The sequence below is a fragment of the Rana temporaria genome, chromosome 5 (assembly GCF_905171775.1).
Source record: "Rana temporaria chromosome 5, aRanTem1.1, whole genome shotgun sequence".
In the NCBI taxonomy this organism is placed as follows: Eukaryota; Metazoa; Chordata; class Amphibia; order Anura; family Ranidae; genus Rana; species Rana temporaria.
Genome location: NC_053493.1, coordinates 417,257,107 through 417,279,716, shown reverse-complemented (window position 1 = coordinate 417,279,716; position 22,610 = coordinate 417,257,107). Strand labels below are relative to the sequence as shown.

Below are 22,610 nucleotides of genomic sequence, written 5' to 3'. Positions count from 1 at the left end.
TTTTGTTTGGGAGCCACGTCGCACAATTGTCAGTTAAAGCGACGCAGTGCCGAATCGCAAAAACTGTCCGGGTCCTTTACCTGCATTTTGGTCCGGGTCTTAAGTGGTTAAAGAAGTCAGCAGTTAAAATGATGTAAAAAAGAAAGGGCGGATTCAGCACCGCGGACAGCTCCTCTCTATGGTTACATTGTATCTCATTGTAACACTCGATGATTCCTCTCCTTCCAGGGAGGAGAGCAGTGGAAGCCGCATTTTTATTGGTTGAACTGGAGGAACTTGTGTCTTTTTTCAACCTGACTATGTAACCATTTATTTTTATTATTATTATACAGGATTTATAGAGTGATAAGAGTCTGAGCAGCACTGATTTATGATGGAACAGATGATGGCGGACAAATGATACTTGACCTGGGGATGGAAGACATCTGGGAACACCGCCCTCACACTGGAACGTCCCCTCCCCTCCCACACCCCCTGCCCACAACCTCACATGTCCCAAGAGGCTGTGGGACCATTCACAGGATGCGGCGCAACTTGCACATGCGCAGTGGGAAGCTGCCTGTGAAGCCACAAGGAGTCGCAGCCAGCTTCCCACAGTAAACATGCCGTGGAACGGAGGATCGGCGAAGCCCCCCTTAAGTCTTACCTGAGCCCGATCTTCCTCCAGCGATGTGCACAAGAGCCTTGGCTCCAGTGGCGGTGCGTCCATAGAGGGTGCAGGAGCGCCGCCCCCTCTCTCTCCTGCACCGCTACCATGGGCGTCCGCTCTATAGGGCAAAGGGGGCAATTGACCCCCCCTGGAAAATCGAGAAGGTGTTGAAGAGTCTCGCGGCTGTGGGCTGTCTGAGCGGTCCCGGGCCGGATGTCACAGCGAGCAGAGTGAAGCCGCCTCCCCCTCCAGTGTTTATGTGTACACAGGAGGAGGGAACCTGCTGTGCCCATGCGGTGCTGATGGCTGATCTGAGGTACTGAATGGGATGGGGGAGGGGTGGTCCGTCTGTGCTAAAGGGGGGGTTTGTGCTGAATGGGGGGCTGTGCTGAAGGGGGGTCCATCTGTGCTGAATGGAGGGGTTTGTGCAGAAGGGGGGGTCTGTGCTGAAGGGGGTCCATCTGTGCTGAAGGGGAGTCTGTACATTCTCTAGGCTATATTTATATGGGCATGGAGTGAAGCTGAATTATCTCAAGAGCAATTTCACACTGCCAGCTGGCCGCGTTATCGGTAAAGCGCCGCTTTAACATTGTTTTAGCTGCGCTATTTGGTTGCTAGCAGGGTGCTTTTAATCCCTGCTAGCGTTTGAAGTAAGGGCTAAATGCGACTGTGTATCGCCGCTGCGGAAGCGCCCCCCCCCCCTGAAAAAACTTCAGCGGACGCCCATGACCGCCACTGAAATACAATACATAGATTCATGCATTGCATGAATCTATGTATTGTCGCTGCCGCCCACTATTCAGATGGCCGGCCCCCTGGTGAGCCCCCCGGCCATCTCAATAACGGCAGCTGGTTGGCTTTGGAAGTGCCTATCAGAGCCAGCGGCAGGCTGTAATCGGCTTCAAAATAGTTAACCAGGGGACGCACAGGGTGTGCAATCCTTGGTTAACACTGACAGTCGTCTCAGCCAATCAGGTTCACCGGTTCTGGTTACCGGTAACCTGATTGGCTGAAGCAACATCGAGGGCGGGACTACTTCGAGGGATCGATCCGAGGATGGCTGACCCAAGAAAGGTAAGTGCCGGGCTGGGTGGCAATCTGGCGGCATTTTAAGGGGCAAACTGGCGACAATTAATGGGCACAGTGGCGACAATTAAAGCGGAGGTTCACCCAAAAAGACAACTTTTTACCATCCAAACTAGCATACTAGCATCAGCTACAGTATGCCTTTTTTTTTTTGAGCTGTACTTACGGTTTAATCCGTAAGTTTCGTTTCAGACTCCCGCGGGGAATGGCGTTCCTATGAAGAGTGGAACATGATTGACGGCCGGCTATGGCATGTCACACGTTCCGAAAATAGCCGGAGTAGGACTCGGCTCTTCACGGCACCTGCGCACAGACTAGGAGCTGACTGCGCAGGCGCCGTATATGTCCGCGTCCTATTTCGGCTTTTTTCGGAAGGCATGACGCGCCATAGCTGGACGTCAATCATGTACCCCTTTTCATAGGAACATCCATTTCCCGGCCGGAATCTGAAACGAAAGTTACGGATTAAACCGTAAGTACACCGCCAAAAAAAAACAAAAACGCATACTGTAGCTGATGCTAGTATGCTCGTTTGTTTGTTAGAGAAAGACGGTTTTTTTTTTTTTAGGGTGAACCCCCGCTTTAATGGCACAGTGGCTGCGTTTGATGGCACAGTGGCGACAATTAATGGCACAGTGGCTGCGTTTGATGGCACAGTGGCGACAATTAATGGCACAGTGGCTGCGTTTGATGGCAGAGCGGTGACAATTAATGGCACAGTGGCGACAATTGATGGCACAGTGGCTGCGTTTGATGGCAGAGCGGTGACAATTGATGGCACAGTGGCGACAATTAATGGCACAGTGGCTGCGTTTGATGGCACAGTGGCAACAATTGATGGCACAGTGGCTGTGTTTGATGGCAGAGCGGTGACAATTGATGGCACAGTGAGGCTGCAATTGATGGTTTTTTTTTTCGTTTGTTTGCACCCCCCCCAAAAAAAAAATTCTTAGCACCAGCCACCACTGCTTGGCTCTCTCCCGTCTCAATTGCTCCCGCTGCTGTCAATCACAGCCAGTGAGCCAATGAGGGGAGAGAGAGAGGGGGCAGGGTGTGCGAATAAACAGGCAGAGCTGCGGCTTCTGAACGAGCCTGCTTGGATGCCCCCATTGCAAGCTGCTTGCTCTGGGGGGGGGGGGGCACTCGGCAGGAGGGAGGAGCCAGGAGCGCCGATAGGGGGGTCCTAAAAGAGGAGGATCACAGAGCAGTAAGTATATCAACCTAAAGGCAAATTTCTTTAAAGTTTTGGTTAGATAGATTGGGGAGGGAAAGGGGTTGGACCCGTTGTCAAGTTTTTATTGCTGCCTTTGACCCTGCTGAGGGAGATTCTCACCTTTAGTTATCCTGCTGGCTAAAAAAAAGTGAGAGGAAATCCAAAAATTCTGAGTTGTCACAAGAACAGGATGTGAGGGTAAATCATCCGATGGGGACATTTCTAATATGGGAATTCCTCTCACTTTGGATAGACGTCCGTTCACTTCCTGTTACCTTTCTAGGACAGGAACTGAACAAATATCCTAGACAGCAAAAATAAATAAAAAGGGTCAGGGTTTTAACCGTTCACTACTTTGTAGTAGTAGTTTACCTTGATGGATTTGTTTCCTTTCTTTTAAGTCAGTGGTCTCCAAACTGTGACCAGGGGCACCTGCCTATCCACTGATTCCAACAACAGGGCATTATTATTTCCACTGACACCAATGATGGGGCACTATGCCTCCCACTGACACCAATGATGGGGCACTATGCCTCCCACTGGCACCAATGACGGGCCACTATTCCTCCCAATGACAGCAATGATGGGGTACTATTCCTCCCACTGACACCAATGACTGGGCACTATTCCTCCTACTGGCACCAATAACGGGGCACTATTCCTCCCACTAACACCAATGACGGGCCACTATTTCTCCCACTGACACCAATGACAGGGCACTATTTCTCCCAATGATGGGGCATTATTCCTCCCACTGACAGCAATGATGGGGCACTATTCCTCCCACTGGCACCAATGACGGGGCACTATTTCTCCCACTGGCACCAATGACGGAGCACTATTCCTCCCACTGGCACTAATGACGGGGCATTATTCCCCCCACTGGCACCAATGACGGAGCGCTATTCCTCCCACTGGCACCAATGACGGGGCACTATTCCTCCCATTGGCACCAATGACGGGGGCACTATTCCTCCCACTGGCACCAATGACGGGGCACTATTCCTTCCACTGGCACCAATGACGGGGCACTATTTCTCCCACTGACACCAGTGATGGGGCACTATGCCTCCCATAATACCAAAGATGAGGCATTTCTTCCTTTGGGCACAGTCTGGCCCTCCTAAGCTCTGAAGGACAGTAAACTGGCCCTTTGTTTAGTAAGTTTGGAGACCCCTGTTTTCGGTGTTGTTACTTTGTTATAATATTTATACTTGGAAGATAAATGAATTTCCAGTTTCCCGCTCCATTGCAGGAGGAGAAGAAGTCCTCGGGGGGTCATTTCAATGAGACCAGCCTCCTGATGACTCTTATTTCCATGTTCGCTGCTGGGACTGAGACCACGACCGCCACTCTGAATTTCTTTCTGATCCTAATCAGCAATTACCCGGAGATACAAGGTACAAGGGGCTCAATATAGACGCGTCACCAAAGGTCACTCTGATTTTTGTCTACGAAACTTTGTCCTATTTTAGTTCTGATTTTTCCCCATAAATTTAAAGTATAAAATAGAAAAGACCACCAGCGCTCTGCAGGAGGTAAGCGGGGGGCTGGCTGTTATTTACACTCACCCAATAGAGTGGAGTGCAGGAGGTAAGCGGGGGCTGGCTGTTATTTACACTCACCCAATAGAGTGGAGTGCAGGAGGTAAGCGGGGGCTGGCTGTTATTTACACTCACCCAATAGAGCGGAGTGCAGGAGGTAAGCGGGGGGCTGGCTGTTATTTTAACTCACTCAATAGAGCGGAGTGCATAAGGTAAGCGGGGGCTGGCTGTTATTTTAACTCACTCAATAGAGCGGAGTGCAGAAGGTAAGCGGGGGCTGGCTGTTATTTACACTCACCCAATAGAGCAGAGTGCAGGAGGTAAGCGGGGGGCTGGCTTTTATTTACACTCACCCAATAGAGCGGAGTGCAGGAGGTAAGCGGGGGCTGGCTGTTATTTACACTCACCCAATAGAGCGGAGTGCAGGAGGTAAGCTGGGGCTGGATGTTATTTACAGTCACCCAATAGAGTGGAGTACAGGAGGTAAACGGGGGCTGGATGTTATTTACACTCACCCAATAGAGCGGAGTGCAGGAGGTAAGCGGGGGGCTGGCTGTTATTTACACTCACCCAATAGAGCGGAGTGCAGGAGGTAAGCGGGGGCTGGCTGTTATTTACACTCACCCAATAGAGCGGAGTGCAGGAGGTAAGCGGGGGCTGGCTGTTATTTACACTCACCCAATAGAGCGGAGTGCAGGAGGTAAGCGGGGGCTGGCTGTTATTTACACTCACCCAATAGAGCGGAGTGCAGGAGGTAAGCGGGGGCTGGCTGTTATTTACACTCACCCAATAGAGCAGAGTGCAGGAGGTAAGCGGGGGCTGGCTGTTATTTACACTCACCCAATAGAGCGGAGTGCAGGAGGTAAGCGGGGGCTGGCTGTTATTTACACTCACCCAATAGAGCGGAGTGCAGGAGGTAAGCGGGGGCTGGCTGTTATTTACACTCACCCAATAGAGCGGAGTGCAGGAGGTAAGCGGGGGGCTGGCTGTTATTTTAACTCACTCAATAGAGCGGAGTGCAGAAGGTAAGCGGGGGCTGGCTGTTATTTTAACTCACTCAATAGAGCGGAGTGCAGAAGGTAAGCGGGGGCTGGCTGTTATTTACACTCACCCAATAGAGCAGAGTGCAGGAGGTAAGCGGGGGGCTGGCTTTTATTTACACTCACCCAATAGAGCGGAGTGCAGGAGGTAAGCGGGGGCTGGCTGTTATTTACACTCACCCAATAGAGCGGAGTGCAGGAGGTAAGCTGGGGCTGGATGTTATTTACAGTCACCCAATAGAGTGGAGTACAGGAGGTAAACGGGGGCTGGATGTTATTTACACTCACCCAATAGAGCGGAGTGCAGGAGGTAAGCGGGGGGCTGGCTGTTATTTACACTCACCCAATAGAGCGGAGTGCAGGAGGTAAGCGGGGGCTGGCTGTTATTTACACTCACCCAATAGAGCGGAGTGCAGGAGGTAAGCGGGGGCTGGCTGTTATTTACACTCACCCAATAGAGCAGAGTGCAGGAGGTAAGCGGGGGCTGGCTTTTATTTACACTCACCCAATAGAGCGGAGTGCAGGAGGTAAGCGGGGGCTGGCTGTTATTTACACTCACCCAATAGAGCGGAATGCAGGAGGTAAGCTGGGGCTGGATGTTATTTACAGTCACCCAATAGAGTGGAGTACAGGAGGTAAACGGGGGCTGGATGTTATTTACACTCACCCAATAGAGCGGAGTGCAGGAGGTAAGCGGGGGCTGGCTGTTATTTACACTCACCCAATAGATCGGAGTGCAGGAGGTAAGCGGGGGCTGGCTGTTTTTTACACTCACCCAATAGAGCGGAGTGCAGGAGGTAAGCGGGGGCTGGCTGTTATTTACACTCACCCAATAGAGCAGAGTGCAGGAGGTAAGTGGGGGGCTGGCTGTTATTTACACTCACCCAATAGAGCAGAGTGCAGGAGGTAAGCGGGGGGCTGGCTTTTATTTACACTCACCCAATAGAGCGGAGTGCAGGAGGTAAGCGGGGGCTGGCTGTTATTTACACTCACCCAATAGAGCGGAGTGCAGGAGGTAAGCTGGGGCTGGATGTTATTTACACTCACCCAATAGAGCGGAGTGCAGGAGGTAAGCGGGGGGCTGGCTGTTATTTACACTCACCCAATAGAGCGGAGTGCAGGAGGTAAGCGGGGGCTGGCTGTTATTTACACTCACCCAATAGAGCGGAGTGCAGGAGGTAAGCGGGGGCTGGATGTTATTTACACTCACCCAATAGAGCGGAGTGCAGGAGGTAAGCGGGGGCCTAGCTGTTATTTACACCCACCCAATAGAGTGGAGTGCAGGAGGAAAGCGGGGGCTGGCTGTTATTTTAACTCACTCAATAGAGTGGAGTGCAGAAGGTAAGCGGGGGCTGGCTGTTCTTTACACTCACCCAATAGAGCGGAGTGCAGGAAGTAATCGTGGGCTGGCTGTTATTTACACTCACCCACAATAGAGCGGAGTGCAGAAGGTAAGCGGGGGCTGGCTGTTATTTACACTCACCCAATAGATCGGAGTGCAGGAGGTAAGCGGGGGCTGGCTGTTATTTACACTCACCCAATAGAGCGGAGTGCAGGAGGTAAGCGGGAGCTGGCGGTTATTCACAATCACCCAATAGAGCGGAGTGCAGAAGGTAAGCGGGGGCTGGCTGTTATTTACACTCACCCAATAGAGCAGAGTGCAGGGGGTAAGTGGGGGCTGGCTGTTATTTACACTCACCCAATAGAGCGAAGTGCAGGAGGTAAGCAGGGGCTGGATGTTATTTACACTCACCCACAATAGAGTGGAGTGCAGGAGGTAAGCAGGGGCTGGATGTTATTTACACTCACCCACAATAGAGTGGAGTGCAGGAGGTAAGCAGGGGCTGGATGTTATATGCACTCACCCAATAGAGCAGAGTGCAGGAAGTAAGCGGGGGCTGGCTGTTATTTACACTCACCCAATAGAGCGGAGTGCAGGAGTCAAGCGGGGGGGCTGGCTGTTATTTTAACTAACTCAATAGAGCGGAGTGCAGGAGGTAAGTGGGGGCTGGCTGTTATTTACACTTACCCAATAGAGCGGAGTGCAGGAGGTAAGCGGGGGCTGGCGGTTATTTACACTCACCCAATAGAGCATAGTGCTGGAGGTAAGCGGGGGCTGGCTGTTATTAACACTCACCCAATAGAGCGGAGTGCAGGAGGTAAGCGGGGGGGCTGGCTGTTATTTTAACTAACTCAATAGAGCGGAGTGCAGAAGGTAAGCGGGGGCTGGCTGTTATTTACACTCACCCAATAGAGCAGAGTGCAGGAGGTAAGCAGGGGCTGGCGGTTATTTACACTCACCCAATAGAGCGGAGAGCAGGAGGTAAGTGGGGGCTGGCGGTTACGCATATATTGATTGGTTTGCGCAAAAGTTATAACGTCTACAAACTATGGGATAGATATATGGAATTTTTTTCTTTTTACAAGTAATTGCGATCAGCGAATTATAGCGGGACTACGACATTGCAGCAGACAAATCAGACACCTTTTTAGGGGTCAGTGACACCAATACAGTGATCAATGCTAAAAAATATGCACAGTCACTGTACTAAGGACACTGGCAAAGAAGGGGTTAACATCAGGGGCGATCAAACGGTTAAATGTGTCCCTAGGGAGTGCTTTCTAACTTTAGGGGGAGGTGCTTTCACTGTGGGAAGACAGGGATCCGTGTTCCTGCTTAGCAGAAACACAGGATCTCTGTCTTCCACCTCTCACAGAACGGCGATCTGGACCCAATGATTGACTCCTGCTGTCAATCACAGCGGAAGCGCTAGATCACATACCTGCAGGGCTGTCTTTAACACAGGGCACAAGGGGAAGCTGCCCCGGGCCCAGTCGTTGTTGTGGGGCCCAAAGCAGTTGCCCCTTGAGCCCACACTGCCAGCAAATAGTTGATAAGTGGATTTGGGAGGGCCAAGAAAAATGTTTGCCCAGGGTCCAATCAATAATAAAGATGGCCCTGCGTACCTGTATGTGATTTTGCGCAGAAGAGCCGCCGACCCGCAGTATATGTATGTGGGGCGGTCGGCAACCGGTCAACCTACATTTGTCTTGTAGATAATAACACATGACATTTTATTGCTTAAATCTTGCAAAATAACATTTCACCCATAAAAAGACGAAACAGACGGCATGACTGTTCTTCCGGTGTAGGGCAGTGATGGCGAACCTCGGCACCCCAGACGTTTTGGAACTACATTTCCCATGATGCTCAACTACACCGAGTGCATGGGCATCATGGGAAATGTAGTTCCAAAACATCTGGGGTGCCAAGGTTCACCATCACTGGTGTAGGGAATCGCCAGCTGAACAGAATGATATCTGGATGATGCCGGCAGCTGCACCCATCATTCAGATATCGCCACAAAAGGACCTGGACCCTTTTTGCGATTCGGCACTGCGTCGCTTAAACTGACAATTGCACGGTCGTGCGACGTGGCTCCCAAACAAAATTGGCGTCCTTTTTTTCCCACAAATAGAGCTTTCTTTTGGTGGTATTTGATCACCTCTGCGGTTTTTATTTTTTGTGCTCTAAACAAAAATTTTGAAAAAAAAATCTATATTTTTTACTTTTTGCTCAAGTGTCAGTGTCCTCAAAAAATATATAAAAAAAATATTTTTTTTCCTCAGTTTAGGCCGATACGTATTCTTCTACCTATTTTTGGTAAAACAAAAAATCTTGTTTTTTTTTCGTTTCCGCAACATTATGGCGGACACATCGGACACTTTTGACACATTTTTGGGACCACTGTCCTTTTCACAGCTATAAAAGTGCTATAAAAATGCACTGATTACTGTGAAAATGACAATGGCAGTAAAGGAGTTAACCACTAGGGGGCGCTAAGGGGTTAAGTGTGCCCTAAGGGAGTGTTCTTACTGTGGGGGGGCGTGGCTGTGCCTGTGCCGTCACTGATCGTCATTCCCTAACACAGGGAACAGATGATCAGTGACAGCCACACTAGGAAGCACGGGGAGAGGTTTGTTTACACTTATCTCTCCCCGTTCTTCCTCTCTGTGACCCGGCGGCGATCGGGTCCGCTGTTCCCGCGGGGGCGGTCAAGGAGAGGACCGGGTTGTGAGCGTGCTGCGCGACCCACTGCTGGGCTCTTAAAGGGGACGTACATGTACGCCCTTGTGCCCAGCCGTGCCATTTTGTCGACGTATATAGTCGTGCGGCGGTCCTCAAGTGGTTAATGAAAAAAAAAAAAAAATGCTTTACTCACTTCTATCTGGCTGTTACTAGGCATATTTCGCAATCTGCCTACATCCTGGTCCTAGGTGGTTCAACTTCCTGTCCTAAGACCCCATTGCATCCTGGGAAATGATGACACTCATTTCCCAGGAGTCTCTGGGTATTACTGTGCCTAAAAATCACCCAGCATGCACCTCTCCCCAAAAACCAGGAAGAAAAAGGAACTGGGCTTCACATGCCCACACATATGATGGATACGCCCACACATATGATGGATACGCCCACAACATGAGCTGGAGGATATAAGGCAAGTGTTTGCAATGATTTCTGGAACGATTGGGGAGCTATTAATATGTTTTATGGACTATTTAATGCGATTAATTTTATCTTGCAAAAAAAAAAAAATGTATACCCGGAACCTCGCTTTAAGTCTACTCCTTTTTGCCGGGTTGGAAATATTTTATCATTCCCCCCCATTGTTTTCTGTAAACAATCAGTGTTCTGTATTTGGTATCTCCTTCAGCCAAGGTCCAGCAGGAGATCGATGAGGTGACGGAGTCACAGCGCCAAGCTGAGATCATGGACAGGGCGCAGATGCCGTACACCAACGCCGTAATCCATGAGATGCAAAGAGTTCTAGACCTGGCGCCGCTGGCCCATTACCACGCCGTCACGGAGGACACCCACTTCCGAGGTTACACTATTCCCAAGGTGCAGGATTATCAACGGGCAGAGGGTGCCCATTTATTGCCGCCGGTTTTTCCACTTTTTTGCAGCCAAAATTGGGATAACGCCTGTTTTCTATTTGCTCCATATTGCCATTTACACAACATAACTGAATGAAAATGTAAAAATTGCAACTTATCTTTTTAGATAGCTCTCTTCTAGAAACAACAGCACTGAAAAAATCCTACTTACCGTCTATACACGAGTATAAGCCGAGTTTTTCAGAACATTGTTTTGTGCTGAAAATGCCCCCCCTCGGCTTATACTCGAGTCACCTTTTTGCGCCTGATCTCCCGGACTTATGGGACCCGGTACCGGCCGGCCGTAGGTCCCCTGGACCCCAAACACATGTCGCCCCACTCTTCCTCTACAAGTGTGCAAAGTTTGTTGTCCAGGGGACCTACGGCCGGGGAGCACCCCTTTCCATAGACTTCCATGTTAAACAGTAATTTCTCCGGTGAATTTGGGAACCTGGTACCGGCCGGTCGCAAGTTCCCTGGACCCGGAACTTGGCACATATGTAGCCCCATTTCTTCTCTACAAGTGTGCAAAGTTTGTTGTCTGGGAGACCTACGGCTGGGGAGCACCGATTTTTCAAAACTGAGCACCCCTTCCATAGACTCCCATGTTAAACAGTCATTTCTTTGGTGAATTTGGTGACCCGGTACCGGCCGGTCGCAAGTTCCCTGAACCTGCAACTTGGCACACATGTAGCTCCATTTCTCCTCTACAAGTGTGCGAAGTTTGTTGTCTGGGAGACCTACGGCTGGGGAGCACCAATTTTTCAAAGCGGGCACCCCTTCCATAGACTCCCATGTTAAACGGTAATTTCTTTGGTGATTTTGGGGACCCGGTACCGGCCGGTCGCAAGTTCCCTTGTCCCGGAACTTGGCACACATGTAGCCCCATTTTTCCTCTACAAGTGTGCAAAGTTTGTTGTCTGGGGGACGTATGACTGGGGAGCACCAATTTTTCAAAACCGGGCACCCCTTCTATAGACTCCCATGTTAAACGGTAATTTCTTTGGTGATTTTGGTGACCCGGTACCGGCCGGTCGCAAGTTCCCTGAACCTGCAACTTGGCACACATGTAGCTCCATTTCTCCTCTACAAGTGTGCAAAGTTTGTTGTCTGGGGGACGTATGACTGGGGAGCACCAATTTTTCAAAACCGGGCACCCCTTCTATAGACTCCCATGTTAAACAGTCATTTCTTTGGTGAATTTGGTGACCCGGTACCGGCCGGTCGCAAGTTCCCTGAACCTGCAACTTGGCACACATGTAGCTCCATTTCTCCTCTACAAGTGTGCGAAGTTTGTTGTCTGGGAGACCTACGGCTGGGGAGCACCAATTTTTCAAAGCGGGCACCCCTTCCATAGACTCCCATGTTAAATGGTAATTTCTCCGGTGATTTTGGGGACCCGGTACCGGCCGGTCGCAAGTTCCCTTGTCCCGGAACTTGGCACACATGTAGCCCCATTTTTCCTCTACAAGTGTGCAAAGTTTGTTGTCTGGGGGACGTATGACTGGGGAGCACCAATTTTTCAAAACCGGGCACCCCTTCTATAGACTCCCATGTTAAACGGTAATTTCTTTGGTGATTTTGGTGCCCCGGTTCTGGCCGGTCGCAAGTTCCCTGAACCCGGAACTTGGCACACATGTAGCCCCATTTTTCCTCTACAGGTGTGCAAAGTTTGTTGTCTGGGAGACCTACGGCTGGGGAGCACCGATTTTTCAAAGCCGGGCACCCCTTTCCATAGACTCCCGTGTTAAACATCAGTCTAGTGATGGGCACAGTGAGGCATGCAAATGGACACCCTAGGCTTATACTCGAGTCAATACGTTTTCCCAGTTTTTTGTGGTAAAATTGGGTGCCTCGGCTTATATTCGGGTCGGCTTATACTCGAGTATATACGGTAGTTCTTTTTGTTTATGAGAGCGGGAAGGGACCCCGTCTGTACTGTGCGATCAGATCTCATTATCAGTTGTAAACTTGATTTGGTTACAGTGGTTGTAAACCCTTACATATTTTTTATCATAGGTGTATATTATATGATAGAGACAGAATATCAACCAAAAAATCCAGAAAAAACACAAGATACAAATGTTATAAATGGAGTTGCAGTTCAGTGAGTAAAATAAGTATTTGATCCCCAAGCAAAACATGACTTGGTGGAGAAACCCTTGTTGGGAAGCACAGAGGTCAGACGTTTCTTGTAGTTGGTGATCAGGTCTCCACACATCTCAGGAGGGATTTTGGTCTCCACTCTTCTCTAAATCATGAAGGTTTCTTGGCCGTCTCTCTTGGCAAATCGAAGTTTCTGCTCCCTCCATACATTTCTTATAGGATTAAGGTCTGGAGCCTGGCTAGGACACTCCATGACCTTAATGTGTCTCTTCTTGAGCCCCTCCTCTGTTGGCTAAGCTGTGTGTTTTGGGTCATTGTCATGGTAGAAGACCCATCCACGACCCATCTTCAGTGTTCTGGTTTAAGGAAGGAGGTTCTCATCCAAGATTTTACAATAAATGGCCCCGCCCATTGGCCCCTCAATGCGGCAAAGTCGGCCTGTACCTTTAGCAGAGAAACACCCCCAAAGCATCATGTTTCCACCTCTGTGTGTGACTGTAGGGACGGTGTTCTTAGGGTCATAGGGCCAGATTCACGTAGAGCGGCGCATATTTAGATTGGCGTAACACATGTCATTTAAGTTACGGCGGCTGAATTTTGTGGCTTAAGTGCCGTATCCACAGAGTATCTGCGCCCAAATTTGCACCAGCGTAACGTAAATTCTGAGGCGTAAGGCGGGGTAATTGAAAGTGGGAAGGAAGTGGGCGTGCTCCATTGAAATGAGCCGTGACCCCATGCAAATGAAGGGCTGGCCGTACTGCGCATGCGCGCACAAATCTGCACCTCACTGGGCATGCTCAGAAGTCGGCCCGGCGCAATCAGTGAGATAGGAAAAAGGCCAAGCGTACTTAGTGAGATACGCCCTGTGTATAAATAGCCCCAGACAAACGCCCTTCCATTGCAAAAGTATTTCCCTGTGTTCCCTTTCCTAAAGCAAGTTGCTTTTGCTCTGTTGTTTGTTGGTGTGTGTAGTATTGTTAGATTAAAGATTTATAGAAGTAGGAGATTGTAGTAGGTGTTTGTTTTTTCTGACAGTTTTTTGTGTTTGTTTTTTCTGTGTTTGTTTTTGATTTTGTATTAGCTGTCTGCTTGTTTTGTTTGATTTTTGTGTTTGGTTTTTGCTGTTTGATTTTTGGGTGTGTTTGCTCTGTGTTTTTGTGTTTGTTTGTTCTGTGTGTATTTGTGTCTGTTTGTTCTGTTTGTTTTTTGTGTGTGTTTGGTGTTGAGTGTTGGGTGTTATGGCACCAAAGAGAAGGAAGCTGAACTTCTCGGTGCGTGAGAAGCACTTACTTGCAAGGGCCATCACCCGATTCGGGCGATATTTACATGGCCCTGAGAGCCGGGACACCCCCCCCGGCCAAGAAGAGGGCGATCCTCCAGCAGATTACGGATTAGATCAATGCGGGGGGGGGGGGGGGAGACGAGGACCCCCAGTGGGATCTGTAAGAAGATCAATGACCTGAGGAGCCTGGTCCGTGAGAAGCTGGCCAAGATAAATGCCCATGCCAGGGGCACTGGAGGAGGCCCACCCTGCACCGCAAGGTGGACAGAGGAGGAGCGTGCGGTGGCCCGGTGCTTCCACAGCCAGCAAGTGGTGGGCCTGCCTGGCTTTGACTCCGAGGAGGGCGTGAGGACAGGTAAGTTTTTTTTTTTTTTCTATCTGGCGAGTAGCATGTGTGGGTGGGGGAAGGGAATATGTGCCAAGTGTGTGGATCCTCCAACCTGTGTATGTTTTGTGTCATCCACAGATGGCCAGGAGATTGCTGGGCCATCAGGCCAGTCTGCACCATCTCCAGGACTTGAGGCTGCTGAAGAGCCCCAAGAAAGCCAGGAGTCCCCAGGGCAGGGGAGTGGCCACACCTCACCTCAGGAGGAGGTTGAGGGGAAGGAGGATGAGGGGGGGGGAGGTCGTGGATGATCAGATGGACATTGCCAGGGAAATCCTTGTGTGTTTGCAGGAGGATCCCCTTGTGGCTGCCCTTGAGGCTGGCAGCAGTCAGGCCTCCATCAGGGGTAGCCCCTCCCACTCCTCCCCCAACAGGGCTCCCCCCACAAGGGTCTCTCTCTCCCCTCCTCCCAGGCCACAAGCCTCATCTGTAGGCAGGAAGGCCACCCAGAAGACCAGGGGGGTGGCCGAGTTCCTGCCTGCAAATCTGCAGAGGGACCAGGCGCGACAGACCCAACATCTGGGTCAGGTCAGCCGGACTTTGGCCCAGATGGAGGACAGCCTGGGCTCCATTAAGGAGTCGGTGAGTGATCTGGGCACAAACTCGGTGGCGGTCATCAATTGTTTCAACGACCTGCAGGCCGCCACAGCAGGCGTGGCCCTGGAGGTGTCTGCCCTGACCCAGGCTGTCAACGCCAATACACAGGCTGTCCAGGCCAATACGGCAGCCCTCACTCTGAGCCTGACCAGGATCGCCGTGGCCTTGGAGGGCAGGCCAGCAGGTGACCAGCCACCAGGGGAGGCTCCTCCTTCCCCTGCTCCCCCCCCCCCATGAGTCTCCCCTGGTTGGCTGTGCCCGTGGCCGGCCCAGGCGTAGCTCACGCCGCCATTGATCATTTGGGGTGTTCTTTTGTTTTTTTTTATGATTTTCTACTGTGATTTTGATTTGTTATATGTGTGTGAATGATGTATGAATGTGGGGGTGACATTCCTGGTGAAAAAGGGGTGTCACCCACAGTTTTGGTGGATTAGGGATCCCCAGGACCAGGGAGAAGTGATCCCAGGTCCATGTGAATGGTGTATGAATGCACAGTGACATAATTGGAGCCGTGGCGTGGCGTTGCTGCTCCCTAATACCATGTGGTTTACTTGGGTCTAATCCAATTCGATGTGCATGTGGGGTGTGTGTGCTAGGGACCACAGTGGTGTGCGTGCATGCATTCTCATTGTGCCATGTTTAATGTGTGCGTTTACTGTGCAAAGGTGCCTTCTGCGAGGCGTCTCCTGGCTGCTGTTCCCTCAGAAGAGGGGGTACCCTCGGTCAGGGTGGGATTGTCTGGTTCGGGGGTCAGGTCATCACGTATGTCTATCTCCAGGCCCCTTCTCACTGTGAAGTTGTGCAGAATGCAACATGCACCGATGATCTGGCACACAAAGTCTGGGGAATACAACAGGGTACCCCCAGACTTATCCAGGCATCGGAAACGGGACTTCAGGAGGCCAAAGGTGCGTTCCACCACTGCACGGGTACGTATGTGTGCAGCGTTGTAGTTTTCCTCTCCTGGGGTTTGGGGGTTCCGGAATGGAGTCATGAGATGGGGTCCAAGTGCATATGCAGAGTCACCTGAAAGGGAAAAGACAGGAGGATGTTAGTCATGCATGTGCCCCTTGTGATGTCTGCATCATGGGGGGGGCAGTCATACCTGACACCCATGTCACTCACCAACCAGCCAGCTGTCCCCATACACGTTCTGCTCGAATTGTCTTGGGATGTCGCTTTGACGGTATATGTAGCTGTCATGGCTGGATCCTGGGTGTTTGGCACGGACGTGCCATATGAGGCATTGGGCATCGACTATCACCTGGACATTGATTGAATGCCAATGCTTCCGATTGCGGTACATGTGCTCTGTCTCATGGGGGGGCTGTAGTGCCACATGTGTGCAATCAATGGCCCCGATGGTGCGTGAGAATCTGGCAATTTTGTAAAAATCTGTCATTGTCTTCATCCGCAGGTCCTCCTGGGAGGGTTTGATGATTTGGTTGGCCATGCGTCTCAGGATTGCAGGGGCAACCTGGTGCACACATCTGCTAATGGAGGATTGGGACATCCCAGCCAACAATCCACTTGTGCGCTGAAAAGAGCCAGTGGCCAGGAAATGGAGTGTTGCCAGGACCTTGATCAGTGGCTGCACTGCATGTACGCGGTGTGTTGGGCTGGTGAGGTCATCCTGCAGGGTTGTGGTTATTTCCATGATGGCTTCACGGTTGAATCTGAAGGTGCGATACACCTCAGAATCACACATGCCAAACACATCTAGGCGTCTGCGGTATACCCTCTCCTGTGCCCTCCTCCTCTGTTCCCTCCTCCTTCTGCGTTCCTCTAAAGTCACTAGTATAGTTATGCGCATGGATGCCCCTGGCATGTTGGCATACAGATTGTAGTCCGGCAAGTGTGTGTGCTCAGCTCTTCCTTAACCACTTCATTACTAAGCCTGTTTTTCAGATTCGGTGTTTACGAGACTAAAACAGTTTTTTTTGCTAGAATATTACTTAAAACCCCCAAACATTATATATATTTTTTTCTAACACCCTAGAGAATAAAATGGCAGTCATTGCAATACTTTTTGTCACACCGTATTTGCGCAGCGGTCTTACAAGCGCACTTTTTTTGGAAAAAAATCACTTTTTTAAATGAAAAAATAACACAACAATAAATTTGGCCCAATTTTTTTATATATTGTGAAAGATAATGTTACGCCGAGTAAAATGATACCCAACATGTCACGCTTAAAAATTGCGCCCGCTCGTGGCATGGCGTCAAACTTTTACCCTTAAAAATCTTGATAGGCGACGTTTAAAAAATTCTACAGGTTGCATTTTTTGAGTTACGGAGTAGGCCTGAGGCTAAAATTATTGCTCTCGGTCTACCGATCGCGGCGATACCTCACTTGTGGGGTTTGAATACCGTTTTCATATGTCGGTGCTACTCGCGTATACGTTCGCTTCTACGCGCGAGCTCGTCGGGACGGGGCGCTTTAAAAAAATATTTTTTTGCTTTTCGCATTTATTTTTACTTATTTTACAATTTTTAACAGTGAAATAAAAATAAATAAAAAATGATCACTTTTATTCCTATTACAAGGAATGTAAACATCCCTTGTAATAGAAAAAAGCATGACAGGTCCTCTTAAATATGAGATCTGGGGGTCAAAAAGACCTCAGATCTCATATTTGGGCTTAAATGCAAAAAAAAATAAAAAATTTGGAAATGTCATTTTTTCAAATGACAAAAAAAAATAAAATGTCTCTTTAAGAGGCTGGGCGGGACTGACGTTTTGACGTCACTTCCGCCCAGCGGAGCTATGGGGGAGGGGCGAAGGAGATTTTTCCTTCAGTCTCGTCCCCGCTCAGCTGCCGGATGGTCGCGATCCCCTCCGCCGCTACCGACGGCTCTGGTAAGCGGCGGAGGGCGCGGGACAGCGGCGGGAGGGGGGGGGGCCCCCTCTCCCACCACCGATAACGGCGAATCCGCCGCGGAGACCGCCGTTATCGTGTACAGGACCGTCGGCACTAAAGATGGATACCTCGGTTGTGACAGCAGCTGCTGCCGTTACCGAGATATCCATCTTTAAAAACAGGACGTCTTTTGACAATGGGCTGGAAAGCAAGTGGTTAATGGTGTTGCTTTAGCTGACCTTTACACCGCTGGAGCAAAGTTAAGGCACCTTTTATAAGGTGTAACTTTCCGCCGTGAAACTAGCAGATGCGCACAGGGCGTAGCCTACGCCGCACAGGCGTACTTTTGTGGATCGCCTTATCTCCCTCATCTGCATCTTTGCCTAGCAAAACAATGGTGTGTCTAGCGTATTTTGGGCTCAAAGATGCGCCGGTGTAATCGTTTTACGTCGGATGGAAAAAATCTGGTTTTCAGGCGTATCTCGTTTTGAGGATACGGCGCAAAGATACGCCGGCACATTTTACGATACGCCGCCGTAACTTAGGACGCAAGTGCTTTGTTGAATACAGCACTTGCCTCTCTAACTTACGGCGGCGTAGCGTATATGAGATACGCTACGCCTGCCTAACGTTAGGCACCTTTACGTGAATCTGGCTATATGACCCTAAGAACACCAAAAAAAAAAAAATGTGTATTTATTCTTAACCTAAAACATTTTTTAATATTTGATAGAGTTTAAAACAGTATGGAAACTTTTTGAAGAATAATAAAAAATATATAATTGTTTTATATTTTTTTTTTTGTAGAATTTTATTTTAATTGAAGTATAAAATTGAATGTACATGGGGAACTCTCATTTACCTTTTCAGGGGACCACAGTGATTGCGTTCATCTCTTCAGTGCTTTCTGACCCCAGCCAGTGGGAGACGCCCACAGAGTTCAACCCGGGGCATTTCCTGGATGAAAATGGACAATTCCGCACAAAGACGGCGTTCATGGCTTTCTCTGCAGGTGAGAACAACAAAAATATATTCTTTTATTATGATTAAAACATTAGAGAGAGAGAGAGCGATACTGAGAGCTGGGGTGGGGAAGAGGGAGAGTGATACTGAGAGCTGGGGTGGGAAAGGGGAGAGCGATACTGAGAGCTGGGGTGGGAAAGGGAGAGAGCGATACTGAGAGCTGGGGTGGGAAAGGGGGAGAGCGATACTGAGAGCTGGGGTGGGAAAGGGGGAGAGCGATACTGAGAGCTGGGGTGGGAAAGGGGGAGAGTGATACTGAGAGCTGGGGTGGGGAAGAGGGAGAGTGATACTGAGAGCTGGGGTGGGAAAGGGGGAGAGCGATACTGAGAGCTGGGGTGGGAAAGGGGGAGAGCGATACTGAGAGCTGGGGTGGGAAAGGGGGAGAGTGATACTGAGAGCTGGGGTGGGAAAGGGGGAGAGCGATACTGAGAGCTGGGGTGGGAAAGGGGGAGAGCGATACTGAGAGCTGGGGTGGGAAAGGGGGAGAGCGATACTGAGAGCTGAGGTGGGAAAGGGGGAGAGTGATACTGAGAGCTGGGGTGGGGAAGGGGAGAGCGATACTGAGAGCTGGGATCAGAAAGGGGGAGAGTGATACTGAGAGCTGGGGTGGGAAAGGGGGAGAGCGATACTGAGAGCTGGGGTGGGAAAGGGGGAGAGCGATACTGAGAGCTGGGGTGGGAAAGGGGGAGAGCGATACTGAGAGCTGGGGTGGGAAAGGGGGAGAGCGATACTGAGAGCTGGGATCAGAAAGGGGGAGAGCGATACTGAGAGCTGGGGAGAGAGTTTAGAGTGTTGGGGGCGTGGTTGTCGGCTTATCTGACAAATAAGATTGTTCCAGTGCCCCGGACATGAAGGGCTCCAGCCCTGATCAGTGACAGACAGTCGGTATTGTTGGAGATTCCGGTCTGGTGAAGTTCCTGGGTGAGGTGGGGGGGGGGGGGATCTCACCAAAGGAGCTTCAGAAAGTACAATCTCAACAGAGGGTTCTAACCCTTCTCCACTCCACCAAAAAGTAGTAAAAAACACCGCCCATCAAAAAATGAAATGGGAGTGGAAGGGACGATAATAATTAGATTTCACACGTATTCAATTGCTATCAGTTAGACATGCGCACTGCTGAAAAATTAGTTTGTTCTCGTTTCATTGTTTATTTTTTTTCGAGGCATTCATTATGATCGAAATCCGTAAATTTGAAAATTCGAAAATCCAAAAATTCGCAAATTCGAAAATCCAAAAATAAGAAAAGAAGATTCTAATTAACGAAAATTAGAAATAATGATTAACTAATAAGAACTATTAAATTATAGGTATTGGAATTTCCTTTCAAATTTGTCTGTTGGTGAAGCAAACTAATACTAATTTATCCGAAATAACGAATGCAGCATCTAAACAAATGGAACGGAACAAATTAATAAATAATAATATTAATATTTTTATTATTATTTATTATTATTAATTCGTTACGTTACATTCATTTAGATTCGGCATTTGTCATTTCGGATAAATTAGTATTCGTTTGCTTCACCAACAGACAAATTTGAAAGGAAATTCCAATACTATATTTAATAGTTAAAATAAATATTAGTTGTTATTTCAGATTCAAAATTTCATTCTTTTGAATTTTCGTTCTTATTTTTCAGATTTAGAATTTTTCAATTTCCGATTATTCTTTTTTTTTATTTCCGAATTTTCAAATTTCGGAATTTTGTAATTTCCGGATTATCAGATTTAGAATTTCAGAATCTTGTCATTTCTGATTTAGAATTTCAGAATTATCAGATTTTCAGATTTTTTAATTCCCGAATTTTGTAATTTCTGGATTTTCAGATTTCGAATTTCCAAAAATTGTATAATTTCTGATTTATAATTTCCGAATTATCGGATTTTCAGATTTTTAAATTTCCGAATTTTGCAATTTCTGGATTTTCTGATTTTTAATTTCTGAATTATCAGATTTTCAGATTTTTAATTTCTGAATTTTGCAATTTCCGGATTATCGGATTTTCAAAATGTATGAATTTTGTAATTTGTGGATTTTCAGATTTCGAATTTCCAAATTGTATAATTTCTGATTTTGAATTTCCGAATGATCAGGATTTTCAGATTTTAAATTTCCGAATTTTGTAAAATTTCCGGATTATCAGATTTCGAATTTCAGAATCTTGTCATTTCTGATTTAGAATTTTGTAATTTCTGGATTTTCAGATTTCGAATTTCCAAATTGTACAAATTCTGATTTAGAATTTTTGAATTATCAGATTTTTAATTTCTGAATTTACGGTATTTCAAAATTTCAGAATTTACGGATTTCAAATTTCTGAAAGGGGAATCGGGTGTTTTTTTTAAAATCTAAGCAGTACTTACCTTTTTAGAGAGCGATCTTCTCCGCCGCTTCCGGGTATGGACTGCGGGACTGGGCGTTCCTATTTGATTGACAGGCTTCCGACGGTCGCATAAATCGCGTCACTATTTTCCGAAAGTAGCCGAACGTCGGTGCGCAGGCGCCGTATAGAGCCGCACCGACGTTCGGCTTCTTTCGGCTACTCGTGACGCGATAGATGCGACCGTCGGAAGCCTGTCAATCAAATAGGAACGCCCAGTCCCGAAGACCATACCCGGAAGCGGCGGAGAAGATCGCTCTCTAAAACGGTAGGTACTGCTTAGATTTTAAAAAAACTAGCAGATTCCCCTTCACAAAATGAGCCTCAATCTAAGGTTAAAACATTTTTTTCGGGTGAACTCCCACTTTAAACGAATTTGTCGAAATCCATTAAAACGACTTTGGAACTAAACAAATTGCACGCGTCTGTTCTCAGTTAGAACTCCTCCTCCAGCGCTGATTCTCGCCTTCTCCGCAGGGAAACGGGTTTGTGCCGGGGAGAATTTGGCACGCATGGAACTCTTCCTCCTCTTTTGTGCTCTGCTCCAGAAATTCACCTTCACCCGGCCGCCGGGCGCAGAGCGTCAAGACTGTAAGGCTCTGAAACAGAACAGGAGAAGTTTGTTCTTCTCCCAGGTGTGCGCCGTGCCGCGATCCCAGGAATCCTAGAGGCCGCCAATGAATCCTAGAGGCCGCCAATCAAATGCCACCATTGGACAACCGCACCTTAGATGTCTGGGTGGGGTTTTTATTTCTGAATATGTAAATAAAATAAAAAAACGTGCTTGCTCTGTCACCTTTAATAGATGTCATGACGGTCTTAAATCTGACCCAGCACCGCACCCGGGTTCATGCGTTACCATAGGCTGCAGTACAGCGTTACGCCAACGCAGCAGAATGAATGAGACTTCACTGGCTCCACTCTAATCTCAGGTCAATTAGGTTATCGCATTGGATTGTAAGAGATTTTCTAAATCAGACTTTTTTTTTATTTTAATGCAATAATCAAACTATTTCTACCGGGTTTAGTTTTCTTCTTCAGTATCCTGTACAATCATTGACGCGTTTTTAAAGCGGAGTTCCGGCCACAATTTCACTTTTTAAATATAAATACCCCTGTAATACACAAGCTTAATGTATTCTAGTAAAGTTAGTCTGTAAACTAAGGTCCGTTTTGTTAGGTTGTTACAGCATTTAGACACTTTATAAAATAGAAATTGACTGGGGCCATCTTAAGTGTGGGCATCATGAAGCCAGACTGTATGACTTCCTGGATTTCAGCCTTGCAGATCTCGCACATGCTCAGTTCATGTCAGATCAGGTTTCAGCACCTGTGCTGTCCAAGTCACATGATTCTTTGAGACTGGGGAGTGCACAGACTCCTGGAAAGTTACACCCACTACATTTCCAGGAGTCTGTGCGGTGTAGGTTAGGAAGCATTAAGCACCTAGGTGCAGGAAGTGGAAAGATTAACTATTCTGCCTAGCAACAACACTTTGAATGCAT

General features: G+C 48.5%; 1 protein-coding gene across 1 annotated transcript in view; it reads left to right on the top strand.

Moving 5' to 3' along the window:
* The window catches only part of LOC120941371 (cytochrome P450 2C8-like), a 43,978-nt gene extending 22,130 nt beyond the window's left edge, over nt 1-21,848 (top strand). Inside the window, exons 6-9 of the mRNA XM_040354711.1 lie at nt 4,207-4,348; nt 10,248-10,435; nt 18,572-18,713; nt 21,583-21,848. Coding sequence (XP_040210645.1) covers nt 4,207-4,348; nt 10,248-10,435; nt 18,572-18,713; nt 21,583-21,773 — 663 coding nt within the window. The 3' untranslated portion in view covers nt 21,774-21,848. The remainder of the gene's footprint in view (nt 1-4,206; nt 4,349-10,247; nt 10,436-18,571; nt 18,714-21,582) is intronic.
* Nucleotides 21,849-22,610: the final 762 nt, after the last annotated feature.